Source organism: Aythya fuligula, chromosome 5, assembly GCF_009819795.1.
Source record: "Aythya fuligula isolate bAytFul2 chromosome 5, bAytFul2.pri, whole genome shotgun sequence".
NCBI lineage: Eukaryota > Metazoa > Chordata > Aves > Anseriformes > Anatidae > Aythya > Aythya fuligula.
The window spans coordinates 36,931,209-36,948,308 of NC_045563.1; the positions used below are offsets into that span (position 1 = coordinate 36,931,209).

General features: G+C 40.3%; 1 protein-coding gene across 4 annotated transcripts in view; it reads left to right on the top strand.

The window, feature by feature from the left end:
- Positions 1-17,100, top strand: part of DCAF5 (DDB1 and CUL4 associated factor 5) — a 68,849-nt gene that overhangs the window by 25,990 nt on the left and 25,759 nt on the right. For all 4 annotated transcript variants that reach the window (XM_032188814.1, XM_032188815.1, XM_032188817.1 and 1 more), the window contains exon 6: positions 10,534-10,747. In XM_032188814.1, coding sequence (XP_032044705.1) covers positions 10,534-10,747 — 214 coding nt within the window. The remainder of the gene's footprint in view (positions 1-10,533; positions 10,748-17,100) is intronic.

Here is a 17,100-nt window from a genome sequence, read left to right on the forward strand (position 1 = left end):
AAGGGTAGCCACAACTTAGTGCTGAACGGATCACTGTGGTATAAGCACTGTCGCTAAGGGTCTTATTTTCAATTCCTTTTTGTAACCTTATTAGGGAAGGCGTCAGTATGTCAAAATTGTCAAGTTAATAGTGTTCTGTGGTGATTCAAAATATTGAATGGAGCGATGATAAACGAGGAGATTAGTGACTTTGGATACAGATTTCACCATTTGTTAGAAACAAATGAGCTGTATCTACTTACCTATCCTCAAAAATCTGAGGATTTTTCTCCAAAATACACAGTTCTTTTCGACTTGAGTTACAGGAGTGTGGCTTCTTGCCAGCTGTTATATGCCTCCAGCCAGGAGAGTTAGTTTTATCTGCTTTTTTAGGCAGCTCTAAGCACCTTCTACAAATTATAAATAAAGTATTCTTAGGGCTAGGGAAAAAAAATGTCCTGATTAAGAGTAGAGTTTAGTCATATACTAAGGAAGTGGTTAACTTTCTGATGGGAAGCTGGGAGTGCTTCAAGTTCAACCACTATTCAGCTACAACAGTGAAGAAGGTAGTTGAAAAGAGAGTTTTTCTTGGTGTGCACAGGAGCATTTAGGGTCAATTGCACAGCTCTGAATTGTGAAAAGTTCAGCTCACTTCAAATAATCATAATTTGATTGCTCTTGCTCGTTGAGATACAGAGACTGATTCATTTTGCTTTTTTTTTCAGAGTTCATTCACAGCTTGGTATCTCCTCATCTGTCTCAGATTTTCTCAGTGCAGCAACTGAGATTCCTGCCACCCCCCTTCACAAGCCTGCTAATAAGATCTAAATGCAATGGGTTGGCTCATCAAAGGTAGCATAGGAGGCACTCTTAAAACAGAACTAATAGAAATCCAGCATGATTACGAGTTGGCTGGTGATTCTGGAACTAATTTTTCATTTTTTTTTTAGTGTATTAATACTGTCTTTTGTTCAGATGGATGTTAAACCACAACCAGCTGTTTTGTTTCTTCTTTAAAAATAGCGTGGTGAGAAGCTTAAATATGTTCTCGATTAGTGAGGAGGCTGTTGTAAGGCACTTACAACGCTAGATGGAGCCTAGAAGCTGTGCCTGTTTTAGGTAGGCAAAAAAGGCAGTTCTGTGCATCACAAACTGTTTGCAGCAAAAATGTATTGTGGATCTGTATTGTTACAGAACTGCTGGGGGCAACTCAGCAAGTCACTTCACTTATGTATTTCAACCAACGACTGTGTAACTCCAGATATTTTTAAGTACTCTTGTGTTCTTCCTTTTTCCACTCCATGCCTGTCTCCTTTTTTTTTCCCCCTTTTTTTTTTTTTTTTTTCAGGAAGGGCCCAGTGAATAGTAGAGATGATGAGAACAAGTCTATTCGTTATGGATATAAAATTTCTGATTATTTTCAGATGTTATCTCTGTGCTAATAGCTTTATTAGGTTAAAACATAACTTCTTTGTATGGAATATGGAATATCTCTCTATCCATCAAAATCTAAGGATGTAGAAGTCCTGCAGGTGATTTATGTTGGATTGACATACTGACATGTAACTGAAAAAGCGTGATGGTCTTTGAAGTTCACAAGTCCTTTGTCAGGTGTGAAATAGAAGTGGCAGCTGTCAGGACTAGAGGCAGTGTGAGTTAAATGCACGTCAGGCAGAGCATCTTTGCAGGAGAGGGTGAGGTAGTACCTCTGAATAGAGGTGTGGTTTATTCTGGTGGTGGTGGCTGAGGAGGGAGGAGGAAAGGGAGATGGATGAGTATTTTCAGCTCTGCCTGTGCCACAGGTGGTGATATTTATAGCCTGTGAAACAGAGAGGGCTATGGAGAACCAGTGTGGCAGCAGGGAATATTTTAAAAGTCCTTAGCTAGTATCATAGCTGAGTCCATAGATGCAGATCTCCAGCAGTTATCAGTTTTAGTTTCATACCTGGCCCTGTTATTTGATCCTTAAAAATGATGCCAGAAGAACAAAGGTAGCAGTTCTTTTCTGAGGAATGCTCATGTACATGCTGCATGTTATGCTTTCCAGGTTACCTTCCTGATTTCTCTCTAACAAGTAGCTGTCACCTAGTTTTATCTCTGTGTTACCAGGATGTCTGGTGTGTTGATTGAAATATACCCAGCTCCAGGAATTACAAGTGTGGGGTCCTGCACTGTTCATGGTTATGTTGCATGGGATATTAGTCCAGTGGGTAGCCACAGGGTTTGCTTTTGACAACAAATTTAGTGAGGCTGGGACTGTTCAGAGGCTAGAGTTGGTGGACTGGAAATTTTTTTTCAAAGTAGGATCTTTGGCTGTAATTATTTCATCCTTACAGGTTTTTGATATGATAATACGTGAGGTCTGCAGGAGTGGGATGCCAGGAATATGAGAAGATTTAAGGTTTTTCTATGACTGTTTTGCATTTTGACCCTGCATGTAAAGCAAGGAAGCCTGTGATACTACTAATCACTTGTAATGCACATGGTTTAGGATTATCAAAGCCCCTGCAGATGGAGAAGAAATTCCTCTGTATCACTGAATCTCCAACTACCAGTTTTAATTATTTCAGTGCAATAAAAATGTGCTGTGTGTTTCTGTTTTGAGACCTCTGATAGTCCTCCTCTGAGCAGAGCACTGCATTAATGAGTGAAGAAAAAATGTGTGTATCATCAGGTCATTTCTTTCCCTTCTAGTAGAACTATTTGTTGTGAATTTTGACTATTTTTATGCTGTTTAAAATAACTCATTTAGCTAGGTTGCAACATAAATTTTAAATGCAGCATAGGCACTCACCAGTATAGGTCAACCATACCACTTAAAATAGTTTAAATAATTATTTATCCTCTCTCACTGCTTGGGAAATACAACTCACCTCACCGCCCATACTTCTCGCATCCTCATCTGTTTTGCAGTACTGAGACAGCTCAAATGATTTTTGTCTCAACCTAGAATTTGAGGCTCTCTCCTGACCCAGTTCTGATTTGGTGTATTTGCCTCACATGGCACAGAATATAAGGTTAGATATTTTTTTTCCTATTTGTTTCCATTATTAAACATTTCTTTTTGTTATAGACAGTGATTTTTTTTGTTGATGTTTACGGATAATTATCCTTTTATGGAAATCTTTGGGGTATGTTGAAGGAACCGTTGAATGGTTATGGTGAGGGGTGGTATTTTTGTGGAATGTGCATTGGATGTGTTTTCTTCATTGCAACCATAAATAAATTCACAAACTGTTTGCCACAGATTTTAGCCAAAATCAAATTACATCTCTGAGATGAGAGCCACTGAAGAAAAAAGGGAGTGCTTTCAAATAAACCTTTTTGACTTTGGGCAAAGAGAGATGGTTACAACCATTAAGGCTTTATACAAGCTGTATTTCTGCTGGGCAGAGCACTTCGCTGCATATGGACTCTTTCTTTGTGGTTGGTGCTTCTTTATCTTTTAAGGACAGAGGTGCTACTCTAAAGTTGCAAGAGATGTAAATCAATGAATTTAATGCTAAATATTTTTATTCTGAAGTAAGCAATCTTTGCTGGCATGAGTGCCAAATAACACCTGATCTAGAAACACTTCCAATAAGTGTGCAAGTCTGCTGGATACTGCCTGGTACTCTTGCCCACCTTTATCTGACATAACCTTACTTAAGAGTTAACTAGAACAGTATGGTATGAAGGCCTCCCTCACTTGGTGCCTGTTTTAAATGTACACACGCCTTGGTTCAACCCTGTTGTAAGACATGGGAATTAGTTGTTGAAACATAAATTCATAGGAAGCTGTGGTGGAACAACTTGATGGGACCAGAGCTGTGGTTAGAGTTACATTTAGGTAGGTTTATGTGCCAGTTTGCATTCTTCTTGTATGTACTGGAAGGCAAAAGCTTTGGTTCAAGACTGGATGGTGCTTCTGCAGGGAGCACCTTAGATCCTGCCACTCTTCCTCTCAAAAGAAAGGAAGGCCCCAGAGCTGAAGGCAGTGCTCCAGGTGGAACAGAAGGGGAGAGCTGCCTCCCTTAACCTGCTGGCCATGCTGCTTTTGGTGCAGCCCAGGATACATCTGGCTTTCTGGGCTGCAAGTGCACGACACTGGCTTATGTTGAGCTTCTCAGCAACTAACACTCCAGGTCCTTCTCCTCAGGGCTGCTCTCAAGCTGTTCTCTGCCCAGACTGTATTTGTGCTTGGGATTGCCCCAGCTCAGGTGAAGACTTTGCACTTGGAGCAGCTTCGCTGCAGAAAAGTGTGTGGCTATAAACATGTTTTTATTGGATGAGGAAGCAAATCTGCAGCTGATGTTGTTCAGCTTTAATGCAATACAGGAAACACAGTACAGGAAAACGCACAGGGGAAAAAATCAATAACGCAGTCTTACAAAGGATAAGGGACTGGTCTTGTGTAGGCCCTAAGGTATAAATATGGAGTTACTCTTCATGAGAAATTACTCTCTTTTGCACTCAGATTATCTTTCTGAGGTAACTTTCTCTGGCAGCTGTGTACTTTGTGTTACACTGACTTTGGTGTGTGCTTTGTTTTGGAAACAACTATTGTTCCGTCGTTTGGTCTTGAGGTCATCTTCCCTTGTCACGTCTGGCCGTACTTGCATCTTCTCTGTCTGGTTATCTGATGGAACCCACTCCTTTTTGGTTTACTGCCTTCAGCTGAGCAGTGTTCTCTCCCACAGTCTATACTCCATCCTTCAAGGTGCTATTTCTGAACACGGTGAGTAATAGACTGATTTTAGAATTTAGAGATTAGAGAAGGAGAAAAATGATGAGCTCGTTTAGCTAGTTTGCTTGTGGTTAGTGGACAGTTACTCTTTACTTTGCATTCTCTACTTTTATTTTGCTTTTTAAAATCCGATTAAATGGTTTTTTTTTTTCCCTCTTATTGCAAAACCGTTTCACTATCCAGTAGATCTCATTTATTACTTACTTGATAGTAACACCTAGATAATTCAGGCAGAGTGAGAACAGGGCACTTGTGCCTGCTGACTCAGAGCTGTAGTGAGGGCAAGGCTGGGCTGGTGAGAATGTTTGGGAACAGGTCTGTAATAAGACTAAAACAAACATTGAGTAGAGCTGAAGGAGGATGTGAAACATTCAAATAAATAGGGTTGTTTTTTCATTGTTGTCATTTCCTAACGCTTAATTGCCATAATAGCCTTAAACCCTAGAAGGATGTAAGTGATGCAGAGGAGGGAAAGAGTTTGGTACGCTTCGGGCCTCTGCTCTGTCATCCTAGTCAAAATAATGACATTTTATAGGTGGGTGTTTTCTTGTTTGTTTTCTGTTTTTCCTGTGAATAAAGGTAAAGGAAAACATAACAGTGCTTTCTGGAGAACTGCCCACGATCACTGGTGAAGCAATATTAGCATTCAGCACCTCAATTAGATCGTAAGGGCTAAACCATGCAAGCCTTTGCTGTTACAAGGTCTGGTTGCCCTGGGTACTAAAATCTGGTGATGTCGGATGATCTTAAGGCTCCAGATTCTGAAGTCAATTATCAGATAAGAATCTGTCATTTTAAAAAATAAATTATATACATATATATATGTATAATGTGAAATATATATATATAAAAATATAGCCTTCCTGGCTTGGAGGGAAAGATCAAGCTTCTGTTCGCTTTAGAGTTTGTCAAGCACAAAAGATTATTAATGTTGGGAATTGATCTTTCTTCTAACGTGTATGTTCCTGAGCCTAACAGTAAAGGTGAGAAAGAGTGACATGTTCTTTGAACATACAGAATTTTCACCCTGAACTACTACAAACAACTACTACAGGATTTTCACCCTGAACTCCCTACTTTTCCAGTCTTGTTGTATGCAGGTGATTTTACTTGTTTGTCCTCTGCAAAGGAAAGCAAAGGTACTTAGTTTTACTAACAATACACAGCCTTCATTTGGTTGTTCTTTGAAGTTCAAACAAATAGCCTTTATTTTCCATCTCATGTTCTGAGGGATGTCGTTCATCTACAGAAGATTTTTTGTACAAGTAGTGAGATAATCAAATAGTGATGACAATTTAGAAAGAGGAGCATATTACTATGAAATAATAAAATGTTGGCTATGTCTTGTGTATTCTTTTTTGTAAGACACTGATGGACGTAATTTAGATTTCTTAACACTTCTCAATACTTAAAGAGAAATTCCAGGCACTTTTTTACACAACTGTGCTGCTTTTTAAAGAAGATACCTTGAGATTTCTGTAAGAATTTTAATCTCCTTTAAAACAGGAAAAAAAAAAAAAAAAAAGCATGCATGTTAATTGATACCTTGCTTGCTTTTCTGTCATTGGTAAATTTGGCTCTTCTGAATTGTTTGCTCCAGACTGAATAAGAACTGTGTGTTTTTACATGCACAGAATTACTTTCTTAAATAAATAAATAAATAAATGAACTCTTCTGTGGTTTTCCAGGCCAGGATTTCTATTTGCCAAGTTTTATGCCAGTTCTTTTTGCACAGTTAGAAGTTCCTCAATTTAGTGGTTACAGAACTGCTGACAAACAGGGCTGTATGCAATCGCATGTATTAGTTACAAGCAGTCAATTCATTTTTCCCTTTTAAGGTCATTCTTTCATTATGTTGGTTTCACACACTGCTGTTTATGATACCAGTACTTTCTCACTTCCTTCCTTCCTTATCCCTCTTAAATGACTCTCATTTCCCAAGGACAGTATCTGTACTGCAGTTCACTGTCAGATTTACAGCTTATCGAGAGAAACTATTCAAATGGTCCTATTTAATGCTGTCACACACGCCTCTTTTATTTTACTTCTGCCAGGACACTGATCTTCTCTCAGTTCTAGTGCTCACTGTCTGCTGTCAAGCAAACTCGGGAGTAGTCTGGGTTAAGCGTCTGTTACCAGTCAGGCAGCTGACTTTTCTAAAAAGGATGAAACAACCTTTTTTTCTTCAGATAGCGGGGAACAGGAGAGAAACATTTGTTTCAGGTATGGTCTTTTGCTGCAGAGGAAGCGATTGAGTGGTGCAAATTCTGACTGCAGTGAGACGACTCCTTCCCTCACCCCGCTAGCTGCCAGCAGAAGCGGATTTATTTACTTTAGTGGTGCTGCTCTTGGATTGAAAGCCTTCCATTGTTTGCCTGAGCTGGTATTTAGCTACCACTCGAGCGCTGCCTGAATGCAGCATATCCAACTACGGAAATGACCATATTGCACATAACTGTCCATTTACTCCCTCCAGCGCCAGCATGTGTGTTTGGATGTAATGTTCCATCTGTGGACTAAATATTTCTCTTAATCATACAAGATGACTTTTTTTAAACTCAGGAGTGGGTATGGCTCTGTTGCTCCCAGAGCTGGTAGGCAGCCCCAGCATTCCCCGGCTGCCTGGGCAAGCCAAGTTTGGAAGCAGTCTGACTCCTGGCGTAGTCTGGGTCTGGGTGCACGACGATAATGCCTGTGGCAAAAAGCGGGTGCTGCCCATCTTGCTCAGGCATGTCCTTTTGGGTTCCCCCTTGGATTTCTCCTTAGCTGTCGTGGTCTGGGTGCTTGAGATGGGAGTATTGGTCTTAGTCTGCCGCGTCAGTAAAGCTGTAGGAACTGCAAGGTGGTGATTCTGAAATTTGTTTGCTGGAGCATGAAGTAAGGAGCTGGCAGAAGTGACAGTTGTAACATGGGCAACACATCCAAGCATGTCTGCAGTGCCCCACATAATCCTGTCTGAAAAAAAATCCCAAAGTAGCAATGACTGAAGGTACTGAGCAGCAACATGATGCAGTCTGAAAAGTGGGGGCAGTCATTTTAACACTGAGCATGCTTAAGCACAATTTTCCCCTCCTCATACTACTGTTGTCTTCGTCTTCCCTGTTGTCCTTGTCCTTTTCATCAGGAAATGGATGCTTGGGGAGCTTTGATATCAGTTTTTCTCTCATCCTCACCTAACTACCTAATGTCTCTTTTCAGAGTCTGTGAAAGGTAAATGCTTTATAGAATAGGTCACTAGTCCACATGAACGGTAAATGTCTATTGTAGCCTTTCTTCCTCCTTCAGCCAAATTTAGCCCACTTTTTTGCAGGTATTTTTATTTATTATTTTTTCTTTGAGCCAGATGTCATGGTCAAGAACAGCACAAACTGTATTTGCATTGCAAGTGTGGCTGAATGGTACGGAGTAGAGATACGAAGTAGACAAATCTGTGAGGCTTCTGAGAGGTGCTCAACTATGCAGCTTCTTAATATTAGACTTCTAATCTGTGTATGTGATCATAATTTCTGAAGTTCTACTTTTTCTTCATTTAATAAGTAGAATACTCTTTTAGAGCTTTGTTTCACTGAAGTTACTGAAACAGGATACAGAATTCAACTCTAATAAGTGTTTTGTTTGATAGCTTTGACTGCCATAGGAGCCCAGTGAAAACATCTGTAAGCAGAATGGAAGCTAGTTTAATGTTATACTACTATTACTATAAAACATAATCTCAAAATATTTCAGGCAGGGCATAATAATAGTAACCATGGAAACTGCTTGGAGATCTGAAAGGATGGGGTATCTGGTATGCTCGCTTGCAGGCACGAGAGGATCTGGGCTGCAGTTCAGGCCCAGGAAGAGAACTGGTAATGGGGAAGGGGGCTTAGTCTTGGTGCAGCATTGGCCTGCATCTTACCATCAAATCAAGTTGGTCCATGTGCATCATGGTGTTCTCATGTGGTGGAAAACTTGTATTTTTATAGAAAAAATGACCTTTCTCAACCAAAAAAATGCGGGTTTATTTCTTCTGCAGTATTTTAGTTTATATTTTTGTGGTGGTGGGGTGGGGTGGAGGGGGCAGGTTGGTTTTTGTTTGTTGATAAGCAAGATAACCAATGGACACAAGTGACTGATCAGGGGACAAGAGGAAGGAGGTGCAAGAAGCTGGCAGGCTGGCACAGCTGTCTTGTATAATGCTCTTTTACATCTTACTTGAAATCGGTTTCCACAAAGCCAAAATCTAGATTGATCAAGAAGCTACATACCTAAGTGCTCAAAAACAGCATAGTAAAAGGTGCTAAGAATTCTTGGTGCCCAGCCTGAAGCTCTGTGGAGCTGTTTTTGAAAATGTGGCTTCTGGTTCTTTCGTGGCACCTTGGCTTTGACTCTTCAGCTCACAAAGTTTGTGCGCGTGGGAGCAGCGTATTTCTAGGGTGTTCGTTATGGGGAGTCTAGTCTCCTGTTTTGTTTTTGGTTTTGTTTAACTCTGGCTTAGGAACAATAGATTTTTAACTTTACAGTATCTCCTGTAGTGATGCATGCTTCAACCTGTGTGGAATGTGGCTTCCCATACACGCGGAGTGACTCATTTTTCACAAATGTTGAGGCAGAGGGCTACATCAGAAAATCTGAAGCATTAAAACCAGTGAATGAACTCCCTTCTAGAATCTACAAATTATGTGCTGGCGTGCCTTGTCTGGTCCAGAAGGTGCATAAAAATCACAGCTCTTTACACAAGATTTGATGGAGGCTGCTCAAAACCTGTTTATAAAAGGTCTGGTTCCAGTACGGTTTAAGGAAGCTTCAGTGGTCTGTGTGTGGGGAAAAATAAAAATAATAATAATAATAAAAGAAAAAAAAACCACAGATAAAATATCCTCCTTGTTTGTCTCCCTCTCCATACACATGATGATTTCAAATACAAGGATTAAGTCTTTGAAAAGACAAGAAAGCCTCTAGAATGCATGTTAAATATCAGGTGTGCTTTGATCATCATTAAGCTCACAAATGGGTCAAATTCCATATCCGTTACTGTTCTAAAAAGAGTATGGAAAATTATGACCCTTTATTTTTATGCTGTATATGTCAGTAAGAACTGATACAGATACTCCAGCTCTGGTCATACAACCTTATATGGGATAAGGAAACCAGCTATTTCAACCATGTGAGATTTTTAGGTGATAGTGTCATCTGTTAGCATAATTGTCCTGCCTATTTGGCAATATTTGTACATGGAGCAAGTCTGAGATTAGCTAAGTGTCTTATTTTAGCATTTCTTGCAATAACTTGTTAGTAAGGTGGCCTTTTATTTAAGACAGCTGGAACTGATTTTAGAGTTCAAACATTCTTCGATGTTTTGTAGAGCTGTAAATAGAAGTGGAAGTAAGATAATGGTCGGAGTATCTATGCTTGGAGAAAATGCCATCCATTGCCAGAGCAGAGAGACAAAGTTTGGCTTGGCTGGTTTAGGGCACCAGCTGAACAAAAAGAGCTGAGTAGGGTTGGTTTTAGATGCCAACATCCCAGAAGTACAAGAATAGCCTTTTAAAGGCTTACAGTTACTCTGTGGAACTTTGCTCCCAGGCAGGAAATGTATTTGTTACAAAACTCTTCACAATCTTAGCTTCACTGTTCTGAGACTTTATAGTCTTATCGTTTTGATAGTTTGTCATCTAGGCTTTGAATGAAGTTTATTCAGGGATTGATGCTTCGAAGCAGAAAATATACAAGAATAGAGTTTATGGGCTTGTCAGCTTGAAATGACTCAGTAATGTTAGAATTCTGTTTTTAAGCAGTTTGGTTCATCTGTGTAGCCCATCTGACCTGTTTCCTCTGTCTTTTCCCAGTTCGTTGCTGCGCTATGGTGGAAACCTCTCCCTTCAGAGTGCCATGAGTGTCCGCTTCAACAGCAATGGAACCCAGCTGCTGGCCCTGCGTCGGCGCCTTCCCCCCGTCCTCTACGACATCCACTGCCGACTGCCCGTCTTCCAGTTCGACAACCAAGGGTACTTTAACTCATGTACCATGAAGAGTTGCTGTTTTGCGGGCGATCGTGATCAGGTAATAAGCGGGTAATGCTGTCCTGAGTCTACAAAGCTTCCATCAGTATTTGAAAACACCTTCGTAGTGTTGCGGTTTTGGTTTTTTGTTTGTTTATTTTTCCCTGATTCAGTTGATAAAACAGAACACGGAGCATGTATAGGCTTACTTCAGAACTGTTCTGCAACATAGGCTCTGGATGAAGCAAAATGTATACCAAAGCACACAATAAGTTTTACCTCTTGACTGATGTGATCTAGTACTTATTTAGGTAATATTCACAAGAAAAAAATATTTGCAGAGGCCTTTTAGGTCCATTTAATATGATTTTAGAACCACGACTAAACAATATTATCCCCATGTGATAAGGAAATATTTTCATTTCAATACTGTTTTTGAGAATAGTAGAAACAATCCCAACACTTACATTTTGTTGTGTATTCATAAAGTCCTTAATTCTTATTTCAAATTATGTTTCTCCTTTACTTACTTTACTTCTGGATCCGATTATAGGTCTTTATTGTTCAGTGTTCTGTTAGTGGTGATGGCAGGGGGTTAGGGAGGAGTAGTTTGTTCCTGTACTGAGGCAGGACTCTGTCCCTACTAGTAATCACAAAAAATAGGTCACACACAAAGTGGCTGTATATTTCTAGAGCTGAACATTGTCTCTGGACAGCTGTATTTAATAACCGCTAATGATGTTTAGGGACAAAAGATGTATTGTCAAAACACAATAGTGCAGGACTAACTAAGATCTGAACATTTTTTTGCTGTCATCCATAGAAGTCCTGCAGTCAGAATTCAGTCGCTAATTCTATTGCTGCTGCAGGAGGCAGAGTTGAGCTTCTTTCAGATAACGAGTGGGAAATACATTTGCATCACTGAACTTGAGCAGTGTGATGAATGGGCATGGGAAATCAGTGTGTTGCACGTTCCTTCTGAGTTTTATATAGTTTTTGGCAGAAGGAGAATGAAAATGCAATACTGAAACCATCTTAAAAAATTAGAAGTATATACTGTAAAGAATGGCAAACACGTATATAACAACAACAGAAAAAAAAGAGTAGATGAATTAGGGTCCATTTGCTTAGTCAGCCTAAAGATGACACTGTTTTCTCCTTTGGAAATCAGAGTAGAACTGTGTACACTTTGACAAATAGTTTAGCTTCTTGTCTGTTACTGAAGATCTAGAAAAAAGCCTTAGTGTCTCTTCTGCTTTTTAAGCTATTTTCTATTGGGTATAGTGTTGTGTTTCAGAAGCCTGTCTTTTTAAAAACCTTGATATTCTTTTTGCTTGATGGACCTTCTGTTTGAATAAATACTAGCACATAATACTATTAACAAGTTGGAAATCAGAGCAAAAGGAGCTCTATTCCCTTATTAGTGCCCTAAGAAGTTAATAGGAGAGGTAAGGTTTAGTATGGAATATTAGAAATGTGGAATCTGACATCTAGATGCAGGTTTGTACCCACCCTCCAACTGGAGTAAAATAAAGATACAGAAGTTGCAGGAAATGCCAACGTGTGGTCCAACTGCATGTCTGAAACTGTCCAATAATGCTCAGCTTCAGGTGACTAAAGGTTGTCAGCGCTACTGACAGTCCTTAAAGACCATCTTTACAGAGAACCCAATTCTGTCTCCAGGTGTGTCTAGCAAAGGTTAGAGCTCAAACCTCCTGAAGATAGACAAGCTGAGTAATAATAATAATAATATATTTTTTTAAGGTTAGTCCTTCTATACAACTAGTATGCAGCTGCTTTTTGGTCAGTTTTATGAGTATGAAATAATACATACAAGATAATAACAACAAAAAATCTGTTTTTAATTTAAACTGGTTCCAGTGCTGCTGCCCCCCCCCCCTTTAATATTGCTGTATTTTGCCTTAATAAAGAATGTCTTTCATTTGATATCTATGGGAAGTCCCTACTGAGCTTCATAGAATTCCTTGCTTGTACTTCCTTGTAGGATCAAAACTTTGTGAGCTGAAGTTTTTTGTGCAGGGGTCATTTGAAGGGATCTAGGGATAAGAAAGTTGTGCTCAAATTGTGAGTGTCATTTGTGGTAGGAAGGATTCTTCAGAATTTTTCTCTTGTTGCACCTCAGATTTTCTGTCTTCAACTTTTCTTTTCATCTTTATTAAACTGATAATTCAATTTTTTTTTTTCTCCTTTTGAGCTGTCTTAAATAGTTAGGTTTAAATACTTCATCCAGAGTCTCTAGTAATTTAAAAATGTGACTCTCCTGTGTTCAAAAAGCATTATGTGCTGTCTGCACAGTTAGTTCATCTGATAAAGTTGCATTTCAGTTCCCTATTTTAACCCTAACACCAAAAGGCCTATCGTTAACTCATGAGTGCTTAGGTTGCTGTTGGATTGAAAAAATAAGCGAATGGCTGAAGGGGGAAGCCCTTCTTTTCAGCAAGATGCAAGACCTTTAACTGATTCAACTTCCTAACTTGGCAGAAGTATTTACTTTTTCTTGATTAATGACTTATATTGACACTCAGAGGGCTCTGCCAAGCGTTTGAATGTGATATAAGAGACTGGAGGGTGGATGAGAGGTGGCCTTTTATCGCTGTGAGGCTCAGCTCCTCACAGAACTGCATCCTTTGCTAATCTTTCCATGAAGTTTGTACATGGAGAATGGTTTACTCATGGGAAGTTTCCCTGTGAATCATGACCATCAGGGCTTAAAACCACCACCCCCTGCAGCTCTTAGTATCTCAGTACTTGCCTTTGGAATCTTGCTGCCTCACGGATATCTACAGAGAGGTAAATAAACCCATGTTCCATATGGAGATTTTGGATTCCAGTAAGGCAAAAATGAACAGGTTCTTAGCTGCAAGCACACAATCTACAAGTTTTCTTCGACATCACAGCTAAGCATTGAATTACTTTAAGTATAAGTTCCCATAGTAATCAGATGTGTTATTCTTACTTTGACAAGTTGTGTGCGCATGTGATCACATTAAATACATAGTTAAATAAATACAATTTCTTTACACAAATAAAATACAGACTACTAGCTGGGGAACAGTTTGATTGGTTTGTTTCTTTGGTGACAGTTGGACTCTGTGTGCCAAACTGAGCTCAGTGTTCCCATTAGTCCCCACAGATTGTTGGGACTCAACAGGATTCAGCTCTCCTGGCTTGTCATGCAGGAGGGGAGCCTGCAACCAGCAGGTATGCAGTGATCTGGATAGCACCTCCTTGGACTGAAGCACCTGTGATACAAGTAGATTGAAACCTCTTCACAGTGAATGAAATGCCATTAATGCTTTAGGGAACAAAAACTATAAAGATTCACCTGTTAATCCCAGTGATTTTTTTTTTAATTTTATTTTTAATTTAAAATAGCACAGTGCAAAGCGCTTTAAATGGCTTTGAGTTCTTGTAGGTATTTTGTGGGGAGAACATTGCAGCTCAAGCAGGGTGACAGAGGTCTTGGAGGATGAACAGCTTGGCTTCTTTTTGTGTCCTTGCAAACTGCTTTCCTCCAAAAGTGTTAGTGCCCTTGTCCTTGTGAGCTCGATTTGAAAATCAGCAAACAGTATATGCAAACGTTTTTCCTAGAAATGCTCCAGTCTTGTTTATTTCAGCTACCAAAGCCTGAGAGGCAATGTGTAGCTGGCGCTTTGTTTGCACCCATTTTTAATTGCCTTCATTTGCTTCTCAGAACTGTCTTTTGTCCATGTCATGAGTGTAATGACCTCATTCACATGCCACCAATCTTGCCTTTCTTTGTAGGAGAGCTCTGATGCTCACAGTTGAATGAGTTCAAAATTGTATGCTGTGGGCATTATCTAGGAGCTCACTCGAGCCATACAGCTGTGGGAGGAAGGAGGAATAAGATAGGCGAGATGGATCAGGTAGGACCCCCAGCTGACCTCTCTCTCTGTTTGCTACAGAGACTTACGCAGGAGCAGAATCTGTCCATCCTTCTGGTACAGGCATCCAGGCCCAAATTCTTAAAGCCTGTTTATTTCTGCACCTATCTCCCATGGATTTTCCTCTAGTGTTCATTTACGCACAAAGTGTGTGAGAATCTCAGGTTGCATCAGGAGGACTGAGGGGAGTTCCCTTTCTTCTGGTCAGCTTTAGGATTTGAGAAATGCTTAGATGCTAAGGATTTTTAATTGATGTATGGCAAATACCTTCTTGGATCTGAGGATACAGGAAGAATTGGAGTGCTTCAGGTACCCAAATGTGTTTTTAAGCATAGGTTATGGTGATGGACAGGAGAAAGAGAAGAGGAGGGGGGGGGGGGGAAAAAACACACCAAACTCAAAAACACTTCCAAACTAAAAAGTAGAACAAAAATTATTCTTGCTCAAGTACTGTTGCCTGTGTCACAGTGCTGAGCGGTATCATTTCGCTGATTTATTTGTTTTTTTCCCCACTGTGTAGGTAATGTGGGGTTCTACAGCACTTGTAGCTGTGAAAACTGCTGCTTGGTGCCTGCTTTAAAAAAGGGGGGGTGGGGAGAAATAACTTGTACCCTGTGAATCAAACAAAAAGTGTCTTGACTCTGGCATGCCCTCAGACATTACATCACCACTCAGCCTTTTCTGTTGACATTACGCTGGTATAGGAGAGTTTCAGGAATGCACCACTCACGGTACTTCAGACTGCTCCAACTCCCTATAAAGTTACAGCCTTCATTATGTTGAAGGCTCTGTACTAAATAGCCCTGGGTAGGGACAGCCCCATTTTTAACAGCACAGAATTACTGCGTGAACGTAACCCTTCTGCAGGAACAGGGCTACTTGTGCAGGTGCCAGAGGTCTTACATGGCTGTGCATTGCCCTCCTAAAGAAATACAACTTTTCTTCTGTGTTCTTCTTTGTCATCTAATATAAGGACCATTTATCTCAGGAAATAGTACTTATCAGCGTCTAGCTTTAAAACGGAGAAAGCAAAACGAGAAGTCTTTTTCTAAAGAGCACGTTTTGTTTCCTATGCATAGAAGACTTCTTAATGACTGGTAGCTTACTGCAGTCATTACTACTTAGTACATGAAAAGCAGTCAGTCTGCAAATATTTTGTAGTGCTTGCATAAAAGAAAATGAGTCTTACTGTGTCTTAAGTTGGCACCCTTCAAGAATTATTGACGAGGCTGTATTTTGTTTCTACTTTCTCTAAATGGCAGATTCAGTCCCAGATACATGCTAACATTACATACATACAAAATACCACATGAGCAGTGCATCTGGCTATGGACTGCTTTGTTTATTTATTCCCCATTGCTTTTGGTAATTGACATATGGGAGGCTTGTACTAAAAATGGCTCTTTAGAGCCTGGGTCTTGGCAGAAGGGGCTGGGAGTTTCCTCTAACCCTTATGGTTCAGATCACCCCTTCCCCTGTTCCCTGGGGCATCCTGCCAGCCCTGTTTCCTCTCTCCCTTCTCTACTGAATTCCTGTAAGCCACTGGTGGAGGTTTTTAGACCTCTGGATAGTCATGGATAAACCCAAAGGGACCCATACTGAAGCTGAATTTTGGAGCCCTGACTCAGAAGACTTTGAAGCCTGCAGGTTTGGTGTTCCTTGTAGGTGCATCGCAGGAGACCTGCAGTTCAGTAGTATCACTTGCAGGACAGGGGAGAGGGAAGGGAGAGTGAGCACTACAGTGCTAAACAAGCCAAGGGGGCTGTACTGACAGCTATACTATGAATTCTGGATAATCCTGACTAATACAATATTTGATTTTAGCATATCTTTGACAAAGTAACAGCCGAAGAAATCAAAACAGAGCAGTTGGGCTATATGCAGTTTCATCCATCCAACTAAGAGTTCCCTTAGTATGTTCAGATAACGTTGTTGCTTTCTTTGGAACATAATAGGAACATTATGGAACATGTTTCCCTGCCATAGAAATCCACAGTAAGAGTTTCTAAGTTGCTTTTTTGTTCGTGAATAAAATGACTGTTATGGCCCCTGTGCATAGCAAAAAGGCAGCTGTAAAACGGTGATGGATTGCTCCTGATGATGCTTCTGTAAGCATTTAGGACTGCCCCACACAGAGTTGGCTGCTTGTAAGATTAAGGATTTAGGGAGTGGGAATACAAAGTTTTGGCTTTGAACTTTATGTACTAGCAGCGAGTTGTGTTTCTCCAGTCTGCTGTGTCATGGCTTTTCTTTTTCCAGTTCATGAGATAGGCATGCTTCATGCTGAGGAACAAAGTTACTGCTGGAAAAAGCCTTCGGAGGTACCTTCCTGGTTCCTAGGCCAAGATGGAAATCTCAGGCTCTTGTTTGTGCCAGTTTGAACCCTCCTGAAAAACAGTCTCAAATGCTGCAGGTTGCAAGCTGCTCTCCTTGCTTGTATGAAAAAAGGTGGCTGTTTAAAAGCAAAGGTTTCATAATGCCATGGTGC